At 39.7% G+C, this 15,415-nt stretch overlaps 1 protein-coding gene across 2 annotated transcripts in view; it reads right to left on the reverse strand.

Moving 5' to 3' along the window:
* Window positions 1–15,415, reverse strand: part of LOC116994774 (sine oculis binding protein homolog) — a 99,084-nt gene that overhangs the window by 78,121 nt on the left and 5,548 nt on the right. For both annotated transcript variants that reach the window (XM_033056710.2, XM_033056709.2), the window contains exons 2-3: window positions 11,687–11,825; window positions 9,675–9,860 (exon numbers count right to left, since the gene is read on the reverse strand). In XM_033056710.2, coding sequence (XP_032912601.1) covers window positions 9,675–9,860; window positions 11,687–11,825 — 325 coding nt within the window. The remainder of the gene's footprint in view (window positions 1–9,674; window positions 9,861–11,686; window positions 11,826–15,415) is intronic.

A 15,415-nucleotide genomic window follows, 5' to 3' on the forward strand; every position in this document is an offset into this window, starting at 1 on the left:
GGAACCTTCTGTGTCAAGTTACAGTCTTGCCATGCCCTTTCCAGAACATCACCACCACCTCACAGAGAATCCTTTGAAGCAACATGGCTTCACTTGTGGTCCATGGATCTGATGGTCAAAAAAAGCAGAGAATGGTCTACAAAAGTGCTACTTCCAGCCACTGTATGCACTTCCAGGAAGTGGTATGTGATACCCAGGAGACATCATCAACATTGGTCATAATGGTCATCATTTTGAAAGAAGGAAAGGGAAGGAAACAGCCTGGCTATATACAAACTCAGACTATTTCTCTATCCTACTCCTTTCTCACCCTAGTCATCAAACAACGTAATCCTTTCCATTCCATGGTAACAGCAACAATAGAACTAGATGCCTCTTCAAATTAATAGACTCAGGAGCACTGCTACAGAAGGATTAACTGAGTATGGCCATGGGAAGCAGCCAGGGAACAGCAGTACATCAGAAAGGGGTTCAGAGTACACACTTCCTGGAACAGGACACTAACATATCACTTTTCAATATATCACTTTTTCAAGTCATCTTTGCTCCCTCAGGTGTATATTTGCCCAAGTCAATTTTTGATGCAAATCTAACCTTTTGTAATGCAGTTCATCAAGTGAAAGAGAAAACATCCAGTATCCCATTCCTTTGGACCATCAACTGGGTCCAGCCCAGCAGAAGGAAACACTTGATCTAAAATCCAATCCTTTCTTTCAGCTACAAGTGATGGTAAGAACAGCAGAAAAACGAAGTCATGTTTGGTACCTGGAAGAGTACAGAGCTGTGCCCAATGCATATGGATGACAGCTGAAGACAATGGTAAACTTCCAAACCTGACTTGTGTGCTTTCCTTGTTCACACTGGTGGTGGCAGAGATCTGAGCAGACCTTGTGAAAAGAACTATTAGGTATGTTTTGTTACAGTGTATTAAGCTTAGTAACCAAAAATCAGGACTGCAACATTGGCAGAAAGTCTTACTTCATGTATTTCTACCAGCAGTGAGAAGCAGTAATGTAGCCTCAAAACGTTAAGACTCCGTGAAATAACGAAAGACAGCCTTAGGATTTAAGTGCTGTCATCTGCTAAACACAAGTTGGAATAATCTGAAACCAAAAATTTGTATCTTGCATTCCATTAAAGATAAAATTCCTCTCACTTTTTCACAGACCTTCATTTTTCAAGGTCAAATTCTTTGAAAATCACTTTACCAGATTCCTGCTCTCCTTTCAGGAAAATGTAACAAATCCCTAGATTTGTTGCTAGAGCACTCAGCTAGAAGAACTTGCTGCTAAGGGATCACACGGAAGCAGGAAATTTCAAATCCAGTAGTTTAAGACTGGTTATCTGTCTTCAATCTTTATTCTAATCTTTTCCTGATTAGAACTGCACTAAGAAAGCTTCTCCACAATAATTATACCAGTTTATTACATCGGCAATGGTCTTCTTTGCTCATAGTCAGACTTTTGTTGGTAGTCTAGCTTAGCATATCTGCTTAAAGTAACATGAGCTCATCCTGACACCATGCCTACATCCATCATGTGAGCTCTCCCTGGAGCAGCTCTTCTGATGAAGATCATTCACCATCACTTTTAGGACTCATATAGCTATGCTGACACATGTTTCTAAAGTACAAAAATACCATTTGCAAGTCCTGGCACAGATAATTCTGAAGTGAAAGAAAATACTTCTTAATAATTGCTTTTTTTTCCCCCTCTCCATCTGGGCCTGCAATTTTATGACCTGCTTTTGCAAAGTGCTCTCAGATCTGTCACACTTACGACAGGTAGCATGGGCACTCTTACAGGTGAGACAAAGAGGACATATGACTGACACAACTGAATAGGAACAGGAGGACATTCAGCAGAACATTGATTGTCCTCTGCAATTAGACCAGGTAATAGAAGGATAAATTTCTACTACATACTGTACAAGATGTAAATTTCCAGCCTCTGCTTTTCTGAGTTCTCAGCTCTTCACAGGGAGAGATATTGTGGGAGTTACAATATTGTGTTTTTCAGCCTCTGGGTTGTGTCATTACAGGTGGAAGCAGTACTCCCTGCACCCACCACACAGATACTGTTCAGTTACATCTCCTTGTGGTTTTTATCCTGTGTATTTTTCATAATGAACAATGCAATAAACACAGAGTGTTTGCAGTGTTAAATCATGTTCCCAAAGGGAGTAGTTTGTATAACAAGATAAAATTATCACATTATAATAACTAAATATGCATCAGTCTAAAGCATGCTTCAATTAATCATCAAAAGTTTGCACCGCCTCTTTAGGTCTTAATTAAGCAGAATGTTTGGTATTTTTTCCTTTCAAACCTGTGTGAAGAAGCTGCAGAAAATTGTTCCTCTTAAACCCAATGAGCAGCAGTTTACACTAATCGATCTTATATGGAGACATAATTTAAAGAGGTGGAAGGAAGTGAAGGAAGGCAATGAGTCCAATGGAGTAAATCCATCATGAACAGTCCTGTCTCTTTATCTAAGCAAACCAGCATGATCTATGGTGTTTGGTGCAATGTTCTTAAAATCCCTTCTATTCTGGAGTTAAACCCTGATCAGTTTACTAAGTTTTAAGTTGCAACACTCTACTAATACTGTTTAGAACTGAGACATATTTTCAATTTTAATTACAGCTTCAAAAAGTTGGGTGAAACTAAATGCAGCTACAGCTCTAATCCTACATATCAAGATGATTCAAGGGCAGGTTCTTCAAAACCTTACTTTCCATATTTCCTTGCAAGAAATTCAGCAGGAGATACTCTATTGTTCTGGCAAGAAGATAACATCTCTCCTGAAGGTGCCCAACCACAGTACTTCTATGCAGAAAGAAGACCAGGAAGATGGAGTGTTTGGGATTGAGATCTCAAGCATGGCACCAAGTATGAGTGAGCCTTTGTGAAACCTGTACCTGACTATGGTTGTATCCATGACCTGATACAAAAAATATTTTGGCATCCCATGTTTCCCAGTCAACCAACTCATCTCTGAAATGAGTTTCCTTCCATCACACTATCAGAAGCCATGTCTTTCCACTACTACTTTAATCTACTTCTCTTTTTCTCTTTGCTGCATCCCACCCCCTCACACAGGTAGTTTAGATCCCAGAATTTTTTTTTTTTTTTTACGTAGGGAGTTATAATAGCCCTTTTACTTTGAGCTGGGAACTGCACTCAATCCACTGGTATATATATATCTTTAAACATTTTAGCTGCTTTCACTATTACTTTCTAATGAAAAGCTGCAAAACTTCCTTTTTAAAGACTTTAGATCTTAACTTGACTTGAGCATCTGCAGCAATAACAGTAAGAGCTCACTGTTTCCACTGGGACCTGCCAGGATTTCAGATTTGGATAATTCCAAGTTACTCGCCTGCTGCTCCTGAAATCCCAGATCACCATTGAAGAAAACCAAGTAGCATGTATTCAAATTTTTCATCCCCAAGTAGCTCCCGAGGCTGTTGATCCCAAGCAAGGCAGAAGCAGCATTACAGTCAATTTTCTTGCACCCAAAATGCCTTGCCAAATTAATCTCAAACTAAAAATGGTAAAGGAACAAAACTCCTGAGACATTGCTGCAGATCCCCTTGTGATAGCATCTTAAGCACTGACCCTCTAAACAGATGGGGCACAGTGACATACTTAAGGTACAAACAGTACCTTCAAAAAGTAATTACCAGAAGAAGATTAAAATATAGGGCTGACAATAGAAAGCTATAGAAATATCAGAGCTTCTACAATGCATTTCCTTTTAAGGACCAATCTCTCAAGTTCACTACTCTGCCAACAAAGCAAAATGTCCCAGCCCCTTTTGAAAAAAATAATTTTGGGGAACCATGGCCTGCCTATGTTTTCTATGAGCTGAGGCACATTCTTATGCATAGTTCAGTAGGGACTGAATGCACAACACAAAAGCTGGCATTTAGGCAGGTTTTAAACATGCAAACAAAAAAACCACCTATTTCAGCTACGAGAGGGGGAACTCCCTGTGTACTTTGAATATATGTTATTAAGGTGCATACATGGACTTCATGATTTTCTTTTTAGCACCACAAAGGAAACACTTGGCCCTCCACAGAGCCCAAAAGACATCAACAGTGGGCTAGATGGGGCAGGCATCCTGGCAACCACTGGCATTTAAAAACCCAGGCAGTAATAACTCTAGGATCAGTGTAAATCTGATGATGTTTCAAACTGAAAACAAGAGAAATAATTTAAAGAGCAGTGACTATAGGATTTGCTGCAGTGGTCTTTATCAGCAGACAAAACCTACAGTTAGAGAAATTATAACACTGTTCAGCAAACAGAAGATATTTGTGAAATACTGAAGAGGGATCCAGAGAACAATAAAATGAAAGTCTCCTCCATACACAGACTTAACTAGATCTGATAATGTGGTCTTTATTTAAGGAAAACTGCCACTCAGCTCTGCCTGGAATCAAAATTCTTGCTACTGTAGTCATAGATCAAATTCCTCAGTGAATTTTGACAGATGATCTTGGAATTCATTGTTAATGGCCTGATAAATACCATTTAAAAATCGTTTATGCTTTCAGATTGCTCCAATGCAATTTAAATATTGAGAGAGGTTACAGCAGGCTGTTCCAGAATGTTTGTAAGGCAGGAACTGCTTATTCCTATGTTGCACAAAGTTACTCATCTGCACTTGCACTTACAAAATCTCCTATAAACTTTAATTCTAAAGCAATGCTAAACCATAACACAGAAAATCACTGATTTTTTTCTATAAAATAACTAAATACTTACTTTAGTATTTGAATCTGACATTTCTTTGCCAGTCTAGGTCACAGGCTGATTTCACAAGTCAGCACTGGAAATGCTTCTTCTTTAAGACATTTTGCCTCATCAGATACCATTCCTCTAGCCCAGTCCTCCTTCACCTTCAAAAGTTTCTGATAACTCGTGACATAACTCCAGTCATTATAATTTGAAACCTAAAATTGAGACACTCATCTGTGGGTTGTAGGATTTACATCCCCTTTCCTTCTCAAAATGTACTCAGTATCTTGTAAAAACCTTGGGAGGGAGCATTATTTTGCCCTTGTACTTTTTTCCTCTGTGGAAAGCTCAGTCAACTGCATGACATCATGCTTTCTGCCTCTCCTTCTCCTGTGCCCCTTGGCAGTGAACTCCCCTTGCAGCACAGCATCGAAGGAAGCCGGTTCTTCTTTGGGATGCTCGAAGCAGGCGGTGCACTGTGCCTCACTTGTACACAGAAGGAGGCAGGAAAGGGAGGGATTTTGTTGACCCTCATTGCTCAAAGGACAGACCAACCAGCAGTTGTACCCCTCTACCAAGGCACTGCCATGGGGATCACAAGATAAAACAAATCAAAGAGCACTCAAAGAAATGGGAAAACTGAGAAAACATAGCCTCCAGCAGGTGCCAGGGGAAGGAGGCAGCTTGTTCTCACCCACATTGAAAGAATTTTTTGCATTCTTCTTTGACTACTCTTGATTTCAGCCTTCCTTCATCCCAGGTAAGAAGAGTTGTCCAAACTTGCCTGAGCAAAAGGGCAGAGTCACCTGAAGTGCCCTCTCAAATTTACTCCATCATTAAAGGCTGCAGAATAACAGAAGGTTTGCACACTATATACTAAGGCCATATACCCTGTGCAACTGTGGTGAGATATTTAGTTCTGGATCATTCCAGGCTACTGCATTTCTGTTCCTCACTATTTCTGTGTGACTTTTAAATTGGAAAAAACAAACTAACACACAAACAAATAAAAAAACCCCACCAGCCTTCTTTACATTGCTATGCAGAAAACAAGAACATTCTAACACCAAGCAGAACTGATCTTAGGATCACTTTGTTGCAATAGGCTGTATTCAAGACTAACCTTGAAGATTACTCAGAATCTGCTGCCGGGTCTAAATGTAGTTACCAGCCAGCTGGGCAAGATGGACTCTTACTAGCCACAAGGAGACTCTTACAGCAGCTTTCTGGAGGCTGTATTGACTACTATGCTTCCAGGTGCAGGTTGGATGGCTGATGCTGACTTATAAAGTCATGTTTGATTTGGGCACTGCTCCAGGGTCGTCTATTTGCCTGGTGCTGCAGATCAAGGCAGTGCTCTTGCAGACAGCCTCCACGTCTGAGTAACCTGCATTCTCCTGTTAGCATCCTGCACTAACACACCATACCCTGGGTCTGTAGACACTCAGTGCACCACATCGGGCCCATGCATTTAACTCAGCCTTTTTTGGGTTTAATTATGAGATACAGCAAGGAGAGAGTGCCTTTATTGGAGCTGTTTATATTTAGTTAGTAGCACCCAAATGTTTTCCAGAATCATATAAGCAAATTGGAACCTAACATTTCATTTCACTAAAACAGAAATCTGAACAGCTTGAAGATAAAATTTTAGTCAGACTACTCAAAATTATTTGGTTTTCAAATTTAAAAAAAACAACCAACCAAACAAAAAACCCCACCAAAACAAAACCACTTTACTGCAAAACAGGCATGAGGGCTAAAAAAGGCAATTTTGTTAACCCTTCAAGGTTTTAGCCTGGTCATATAAGACATGAATGCAAACAGGACACTTGTTCAAAGCCTTCCAGCATGGTCAAGGAAAACCTAGTCTGCTGAAAACTTCAGTGACAGCCTCCTAGACAGTTTAGGATCAGCACTCCTTCCTCCTCTTTTTGTGATAGCTGTTTCTGATAGAGAATCATATTTGCCTTCCTAGAAATCCTGTTTCCCTTGGTTTCCTGACTGCATCTTTTCTACCTCTGCAATTGCTGTCTGTGCACATTGCAGAGTATCCTTGTTTCTCTTCAGGTTTGTGAGCATCCCCAATGCTCTGCTCTCCTTCCTCTTACCTGTATTGAATCTTATCAGCAAAATTATTCAACTAATAATTCAATGGATCTGCTTATCCTTTTCAGACCATTACATTCCTGTCCAAATGAATACCTCAGCCTGTCTCTCTGACACCTCTTTACTCATGCTGACCCTTCTGTTCAAGATCAATACAGCAAGAATTAAAGTCTTAATAATTTCTCCCTGAGTGCTCACTCCATATTACTTGCTCAATAAGGATGGACTGCACCATCTTTCCCGTCCTTCAGGTTCATGATTTAGGTATCATTTTCACCTGTGGGCACTCCCCTTTGAGCTATATTGAAATCTTGTAGATTTTTCTCCTCTACTATATATGAAAGCTTTTCTCATCCATTCACAAACTCTGGACACATCCCAATTCTTAGCCTCCCAGTCACTACAGTTCATCACTACCTGATGCTCTCTCTAGCCTGTAATGTAACTTTGCCTTCTGTGTGTCCACACAAAACATGCTGAAAAGATCCCTTTTTCTGCCCTAACCTTGAAACTTTCTCTTGGCCTCTTGCTGCCTCTCTCTCCTGTCCCCTTACTTCATTTATCCACTCAAAAGTGGATAAATGCTTTGGTGTTTGTGCTGGGTCAGTCATAGCCTGCCTGTCCCCATTCTCAAAAATGTAAACCTTCTCCTTATTAATTAATGATGTGAGTCTAACCATTTGCCTGCTCAAGTCAAAGAAGCACCTTTGTGCTGTTTCCAAAGTCATCCCCTCTGCTTGCGAGGGACTCCAAGAAAACATCCCCAGAGTTACTCTTGTCTGGCTTTGTATCACTCTGAATTTTTCTGCTTTGATGTTGTGCCCACAAAACGGCGTCAAAGTGCAGTGCCAAGACCACTGCCTCGCACACTGGCTCTCCTGATGCCTTTGTACTCCCTTTTCTACCAGTCGCTTCTTGCCAGGCTCTTTGGGGTGATCACGGCTAGGGCACCTACGCCCTAAGATAAAACAAAAGCATTACTAGCCATGCTTGTTGCAAATCCCACAAAGGAGGTGATTCTGCTCCCCCTCCAATACCCCCAAGCTTTGGTCTCTAAAACAAAGGTGAGATAAATAAGTTAATCTGCTCAGAAGTCATGGTAATCTAGTGCTCATTACCAACCACGGGATAAAGTCAGAGGAGGCAGAGATTATGCATTCATATCTCCTGTGCAGGTACAACAATGACATCCATTGTTAATGAATTAATTAAAAACCTAAAGGTAGAAAACATTATGAAGAGCTCTCTCTCCACATTACCCTTAGAGGTACATTTGAACACAGGATCATATGTTGTAGGTGGACAGGCAAAGAACAGAAGGCAGTTGACTTGGCCAAGATTCCCTTGTGTCCACTTAACTACTGTTGCAGTAATTTGTTTTGCTACTTCATAGTTCAATCTCCTCCTGCTTATTTAGTGTCATAAAAATCCAGCAACTGTGGCAATTTGCACAATGCATGCTATAGCCTTGTGTTCACATACCACAAATTCAGCATTCTGGATTCATTCGTGACTCAGATTGGAGGGGAAAATAGCTTGGGATGGCACAAGCCCTTGATTAAAGCTTTAGGGCCAAATCAACAGCAGCTGAGGATCCAGCCCATATGGCCTGAGATCTTTAGCTGTGTAAAGGCTGCAGGAATGGGCCCAAATAGCTTTGGTAATTAGCAAATATCATATAAAATAGATTGAAAGTCTTTGGCAAGGAGCATGTATTGAGTAACATTTGAAAATTATTCATAGCATTTTATATACTTCTTTAGAGATAAAACTCAATGGCATAACAATAATTTAGGCAGGGCAACTGTACTCTATTACACGACCAACAACAGGTAAACACTTTCTTGGATCAATCAGTATTTTACAGCTACATTTAGACAATGTTACAGAAGGGCAGAGGTGACCATCCAACACCTGGGACCTGAGCCTGCAAGCACTTCTGCCTCTGCAGAAGCACCCTGGCACCTGCTAGCATCTCTTTAGCCCTATCTGTGGAGAGTTGACGCTCTTGGGCAGGAGTTGCATGTCACCTGTATTCCTCTGTGCCCTGGTCATTTGAAAACAACCACAACAACACTCAGGGATGTCCAGAGAAGCAGGACACAGCCTGCTCCTATCTGGATTCACCAATTTTCACACCGTGTGGAGCAGTAAACAATAACACAACAATTAATCACCCCAGTGTAGCCGTAAGAGGTCCTTTCACAGATTACAGTAAGCAGCATGCAGAGGGGAATAAATCGTCTTTCATGCAAACTCTGAGGAATGGCATGTTAGAAAACCACTCCTGATAAAAAATCTAATGAAAATGTAAAATCTCAGTGCAGTCTCCTGAGCAGCGTCAAGATCGTAATAAACCCTTGAGAGACAGCAGTCAGGGATTGCAGTGGGAACTAAGAAACAGTTTTCCCAGTATGAGCTTGTTAACCTGATATAAAGACATGATACTGATTTAATGGCTTTGTCTCTTTCACTGTTTCCTTCATGCAGCCTATTTTTAATTTAATAATCTTCTATTAATTTAGTTAAAGGTTATATTCACCCAAACAATTTTTTTTCTAAAAGCAAATGCTGTTGAAGTGCTGAGAGCACAATCCAGCATGAGGAGTGTCACAAGCAACGCAAGTTTGTTGTCATTGCATTAGGGGGAGCTTTCCAAGAATACTCAAGTGATTAAAGTCACTCCCCCACTCACTTTTAAAGCTCCCCGTGACTGGATTTTCAACATTTTGAAATCAGTTCTCTTGCTAAGACACCATGATCAGTGATCTCTGGACATTGCAATAACAGTAACCATTTTTACATGTTCATTAAGATTTACCTGCTGGTGGCTTTATGAAAGGTGGTGGAATTAATGGGACAATAATAGGTACATTCCCATGATCCTTCGACCCTGCTGGTGAGTCTGATAGTCCATTTCCTGTGGCAAGCCCTGGGTAGCTTGGGTTTATATTGTACGGTGAAATAACACTGTCCTCAGGTAATTTTGGTTTTGGCAAAGAATTTTCTGTAAAACACAAAGAACACATTGTACAGTATGACACATAAATTTCTTAAATGGCCCTACATACTTTCACCAATCTCTTAATTAAATTACTTACCCTAACACAAGAATGGTGCACAAGGTATTTTCCCTATAAAAGAAATTTATACTTTCCAGTAATCTCCATTTTATTCAAAATCAAACTCACACTTTCTTTTTGCAGAAGGTAAAAGGTGGGATTATTTTGTCATGCATAGCCTTAGTATGCCTGATTTAGTCAATGGCATCCTATTCTTGTACTTCATTTCTATGTTTTCATGGTGATCACGCTTGATGTGCTGACTTCACCAGCACAAGGAGCATGAACTGAAGAATAAAAGAATTCCTATTCTCTATAAATAATATGAGTAGTAATAATGAAAGGAACTTAAAGAAAGGAACAAAATATTGAAATCACAGCAAAGTGTGCATAAAATGATGACAGTTATTATTCTAATTCTTTAATCCCAAATCACCTCAGGATTCTTTTTTGTAGGAATTTCTCTAATATATCTCAGCAATGGGACTCTCTCTTCTCCCATGTCTCAAAACAAGAAATGTGCTTTCCCCCTCCGCCTTTTTCCCCTGCATACACCAGAAATTTCTACCTGTCACAGACATTTGACACTTATGGTACTTAAAACATATGATTTGTATCATGTGCCTATAAAAAATGTATGTCACAAATTTCATCAAGCATAGACTGGAGCAAGTAATCATTCAGTAAAAGATATATTTATTAAAACAGAAATAAATTAAGTGCATTACTACACAGGGACAAGTTACTTCAAAGGTAGCTTAATGACATTACGTTTTCAATGAAAAATAAATATTGACCACCAATGCTGTTACAGAACTAACAAGCTGCAAACATTCAATTTTAACACAATTAAATTGTTTCACCTTATCTCTAATTTTTTCCCCTTTTTTCTAGCCATCTGTCCCTCAGTACTGATGTCTCTGGTGTCAGCACTCATTGCAACACTCACTCAATACAGTGCAGCTGCTGGCCATCAGGAAGAAAAGCCAAACACTGCTGTCCACAAACACAGTGAAAAGTAGCATTCCAAGAGCATAAAAGCTGCTGGAATTTCCCCTCTTTACCTCACATTTGAGAAACTCCTGTTGGATAAGTCAAGATGTAGCAATTTTCTATTCTTCTCCTTACTCTGATGACAAACCCCTATCCATTCCCTGAGACTGAGGAGTCAAAAGGCAAAAACTGAATGATTAAACAAACCAACAGGCTCTCATCCTTAAGATTTTGAATCACAAAGATTCAGCAATGTCTCAAACAAATTTCATCCATGGAAAACTTCTACCACAGTGCAGAGGACAGTACAGCACAAACATGAACGAGAAGCTTTTTGTGAACATTCACACTTGTGCCTACATGTGTGAGTATTCCAGTTTAAAATCTTTCATAATTTTAAAAAGTTGTAGGCCAACCAGCATTAATATGGGAAGCAAAGGGATCCTTAAGGCCTCCCAGCTAAAAAAGTCCTCCCTCCTTTCTCCAGTTGTGAGTAGTTTATTGATACCACAGGGACATGGCTTTCAACTGACACACAAACGGTATTATTTGTGAAGATACATATCAACATATAACAATACATCAATACACCAACAGCAAATTTGTTAAGTGACTTTCCTCGTAGCCTACTGGCTTCCCTGTACCACAAGGTACTCTCAGATATTTTTATGCAAAGCAACCAAGACACAAGCAGCAGAACATGCTTCACAATCAACACCAGACAGGTTGAGCTATTAATCCTTCTCTATATGAACACAGAAACATGAAGTCTCGTTACCTTTGAGAACAGAAATGTGCTGGCGGCTTTCCCCATCTGCTGAGTAGTTCCTGAATTCAATATCTTCTCCATCTTTCAGTTCAACCTTATCATAACCATACCAGCCAAGGAGCTCATTCATAGTGTTTTCAGCAAAGTTCTGAAAGAGAAAAATTACCTACTTATTTATGTAATCAATAACCATTTGGAAGGAAGGGAAGACTGCATAAATCGAACCATATCTGTGCTACATGAGGAAGTGTCAGGTTTGGCCCACCTCCTCAAAGACTAATGTTCATTTCATAACTCAAGTGCATAAAGTGAAATGCATTTAAATCTCCGACTGGCACATGTAATTATGACAGAGACTCATATGTCTGTAATTTAAAGAAAATGAAAAGGAGAGTTATTTATGACTTTTGCTCTGACATTCAATGTCAGAAATATTTTAACATACATTCCTCACACAAACTTGTCTGTGTTGCCATAAAATATTTAAGACTGCAGCAAGAGAATAACAGAAAACCAGGAATTTTTTTTTTCAACCAGCAGTTAATCAATCTTACTGCGTTACAGTCTTTTCAGCTGGAGCAGGTCACTGACACAATTACAGTTCCTTGAGGTGCCCATGAACCAAATCAAATAAAATCACAGCAGACGTTTTTTCTCAGTTATACACCCTTGCATAGTCAAAGCACTTGAAGATTCTACACTGTGAAAGCATTCTACCATCATTTTTCATACAAACATTTCTTATGTTTGTTTAAGAAAACCTTTCTCAATTTTGCCATACTTATTTTCAAACCAATTTCCAAGTGGTTGAGTGGTTACACTTTATGTTTGTATGGAAATGCAAAGTATGGAACATGACTGTCATAACCCTCAATTTCTATTAAAAGTATGTCCTCTAGATCATGAGGTAAAAATATTTCTGCAGAAAATGCCTCTTTATTGGGCCAGGAGATTTAGTGGAGTAAGTTAAGAAATCTGCAACCAGGCAACAAAGCTTTCTGAAACCAAATAGTGCCACAGAGCTCTACAGCTTATGGATTTAGGAAACTACCACAGGAAACCAGCTAATGAATTATTGCAATGGCAAAGATCAGTTTAAAGTAGTATGACAACTATAAGTTGAAAGAAAAAAGCCACACACGGAGCCTTTCTATTTGGTTTCTGCATTTTTTTTATTAAAGTTCTTCTAAAACAAATTCCAAACTTCATATTCCTCCAAGATCTTGACTTGTAAAATAATGTGTCTGATAAGCACAGTCTCCCAGGACTCAGGCAAAGGAATAAGGAGAATACAACACCAATTCAAAACAAATGGTAAATGTCAAATTTGCAGGTTGCCAGATTTTGTCTAGTAACTGCTCTAGCTTAATTTTTGAGTGGGAGAAAGTCTAATGATAGAACACAGCAATTCTCCAGTCATTTAAACAAATAAATAAAATTAATCAGATGATAATTGCTTTTGAATTCAAAGCTACAGCAGGTGCTGCGCCCCAGAACCTCGGAGCGCTGCACTGCTCCTGGCTCATTCATCACACCAGATTACATAGGTGTTCCTGTCACTCAAGGAGCACTGTAAAGCAGCTATAAGCAATAAACACAAGCAATTTGTACTCTTCCAAGAGTATCATCTCTGCAATTATGCTACAAACACATTTCAGGAAAACAAAACCCAAAACAAAACCCCAGAGCAGACCCCTAAAGCATCCATTTCCTTTTGGTTTTCCCTGTCTGCATTTTCACCTTACCATCTGATGGAAGTCACAATTCTGTGGTTGTCCTGTGCAGCCCCAAATTGCTGGAAAATATTCCATCATCCCACCTCTGCCTCTAGACTCATCATTATGATATCTGAATTACGTCACTAGTACAGTTTTCAATGAGTACCATGCAGTGTAAATGTGGCTAACAAATACCTACATCATTTGAATGATGCAGATGTTTGTAACCCATGGGAACCCAATAACAAAATGACCTGGACCGGGAGTCAAATCTCACAATGGAGATCACCCAAAATGATGAGAAAGGGCCCATGAAGGGCCCAAGGTCTGCCAGCTTCCCTTGCTTTGCTAAATTTCAACTATGGAGACAAAGCCTTAGAGACTAATCTAGCAAGGTAGAGACCAATTGACAAAGTCTTACCAATTTAAACCCCATGCAACCAAATTAATTGAGTAGCTCTAAATTTGCCTCCTGTGGATGCTTTGTGTTTTATTTGCACTGCTGATCAACTCAGACAATGAATAATTTCTAATTACTGTCAAAGAATACATAAGCAAGGTTGTACATATGTTTGTTTTTTCTTGAAAATTCATGCATGTATCTGTCCCTTTGAAATGTAGTCCAAATGATAGTTGGGTTTGTAATGGCACCAAATTTAAGTACTTTTCACGTCTCATTTAAACCATCCATGATAAGTGATACACCAAAATGAACACTCATACTGACAAAAAACACATTGCAGTTCAAAATCACTCATCATAGAGATGTGACACTTTTGTAAAATAGTAAATCAATGGAGTCTTTTCTACCAACTTCAATGAAAGTACAATGAGGTTGCATGCCATCAGTAACAAAAGTAAGCACCTTTTTAACACTGATTTCCCAAAAAGAATGGCTTGGGCTAAAAACAAACAAACAAACAAAAAAACCACAACCCACATGCCATTCTCCTCCATAATTTATCTTACCTACTACAATCCTGCAAGTCACCCTTTATACCATTCTCTCAGTGACTAACAGCCAGAGCTACATTACACCACACTTGGTTCACAGCAAATGGAAAGCATGACCCCATCCTCAGCAAGCTGTGTCAAACCTGAGAAATGTTTTTTTCCACACTGACTCTCTTGCATAGATGGGTATCCAAAGAACAATAGCACCTTCCCTCAGACTCCTGACTACAACACCCATTTGCAGAGATGTCTAAAAACCTGAGAATTGAGACCATGCTGAAGTTGCTGCCTTGAAGCTGACCACTATTAATCCATTGTTCTAATGTACTTTCCCTTCTCCCATTTCAATGATCGACACAATACATATGGATTCAAGACATGGTAACAAGATGGGATTTGTAAAGACCAGTGTGGTGGCAATAGTCAAAATACAAATGATGAGATAATTTTTCTCTATGTGAATGCAGGGGAGGTGGGAAAGAAGAAAAAGAAAAAATAAGAGACAAAGATCAGTTCTCAGTGAAGCTAAGGAAAGGAAGAAAGCATATTAATATACAACCTGTACATGCATAGCAGAACATCACTGAAAAATAGACAGGTTTCAAAGGTTTAGTGAAAGAAAGGGTGACAGTTGTAACACTGAGAAAAGCAGGAATGTGGACTCAACACTGGAGCAGGAAAGCAGAAGCAGCAGTGATCAAGCAAGGCTAGACAGAGGAATTGCAAGATAATAGACCTGCCAAACACTAGGAGAAGATGTGAAGGCAGGTGTGGATGACCAGATGGAGGATGTTCAAGCAGTTGAAATTCAAAGCCTTGGCAGGAACAGGACAGCAGGGCCATTAAAGTAGTCCATGTCTACTTTCAGAAAGGGTTGGGATGACGTGAAAGGCTAGCACAGGGAGAAAACCTTGCTCAAAATCAATAAAATCTTAGGTCAGTCGCTAAGCTGGGACCCTTACATCCACCGAGCCCAAAGGGAGCCCCCCTGCAGGGAAGCACAGATTTCACTGCAAATGCAGAGCACGGAGACTAACTTCAGCCAGGTGTGGAGGCAATGTTCAGT

The sequence above is a fragment of the Catharus ustulatus genome, chromosome 3 (genome assembly GCF_009819885.2).
Source record: "Catharus ustulatus isolate bCatUst1 chromosome 3, bCatUst1.pri.v2, whole genome shotgun sequence".
Taxonomy (NCBI): Eukaryota; Metazoa; Chordata; class Aves; order Passeriformes; family Turdidae; genus Catharus; species Catharus ustulatus.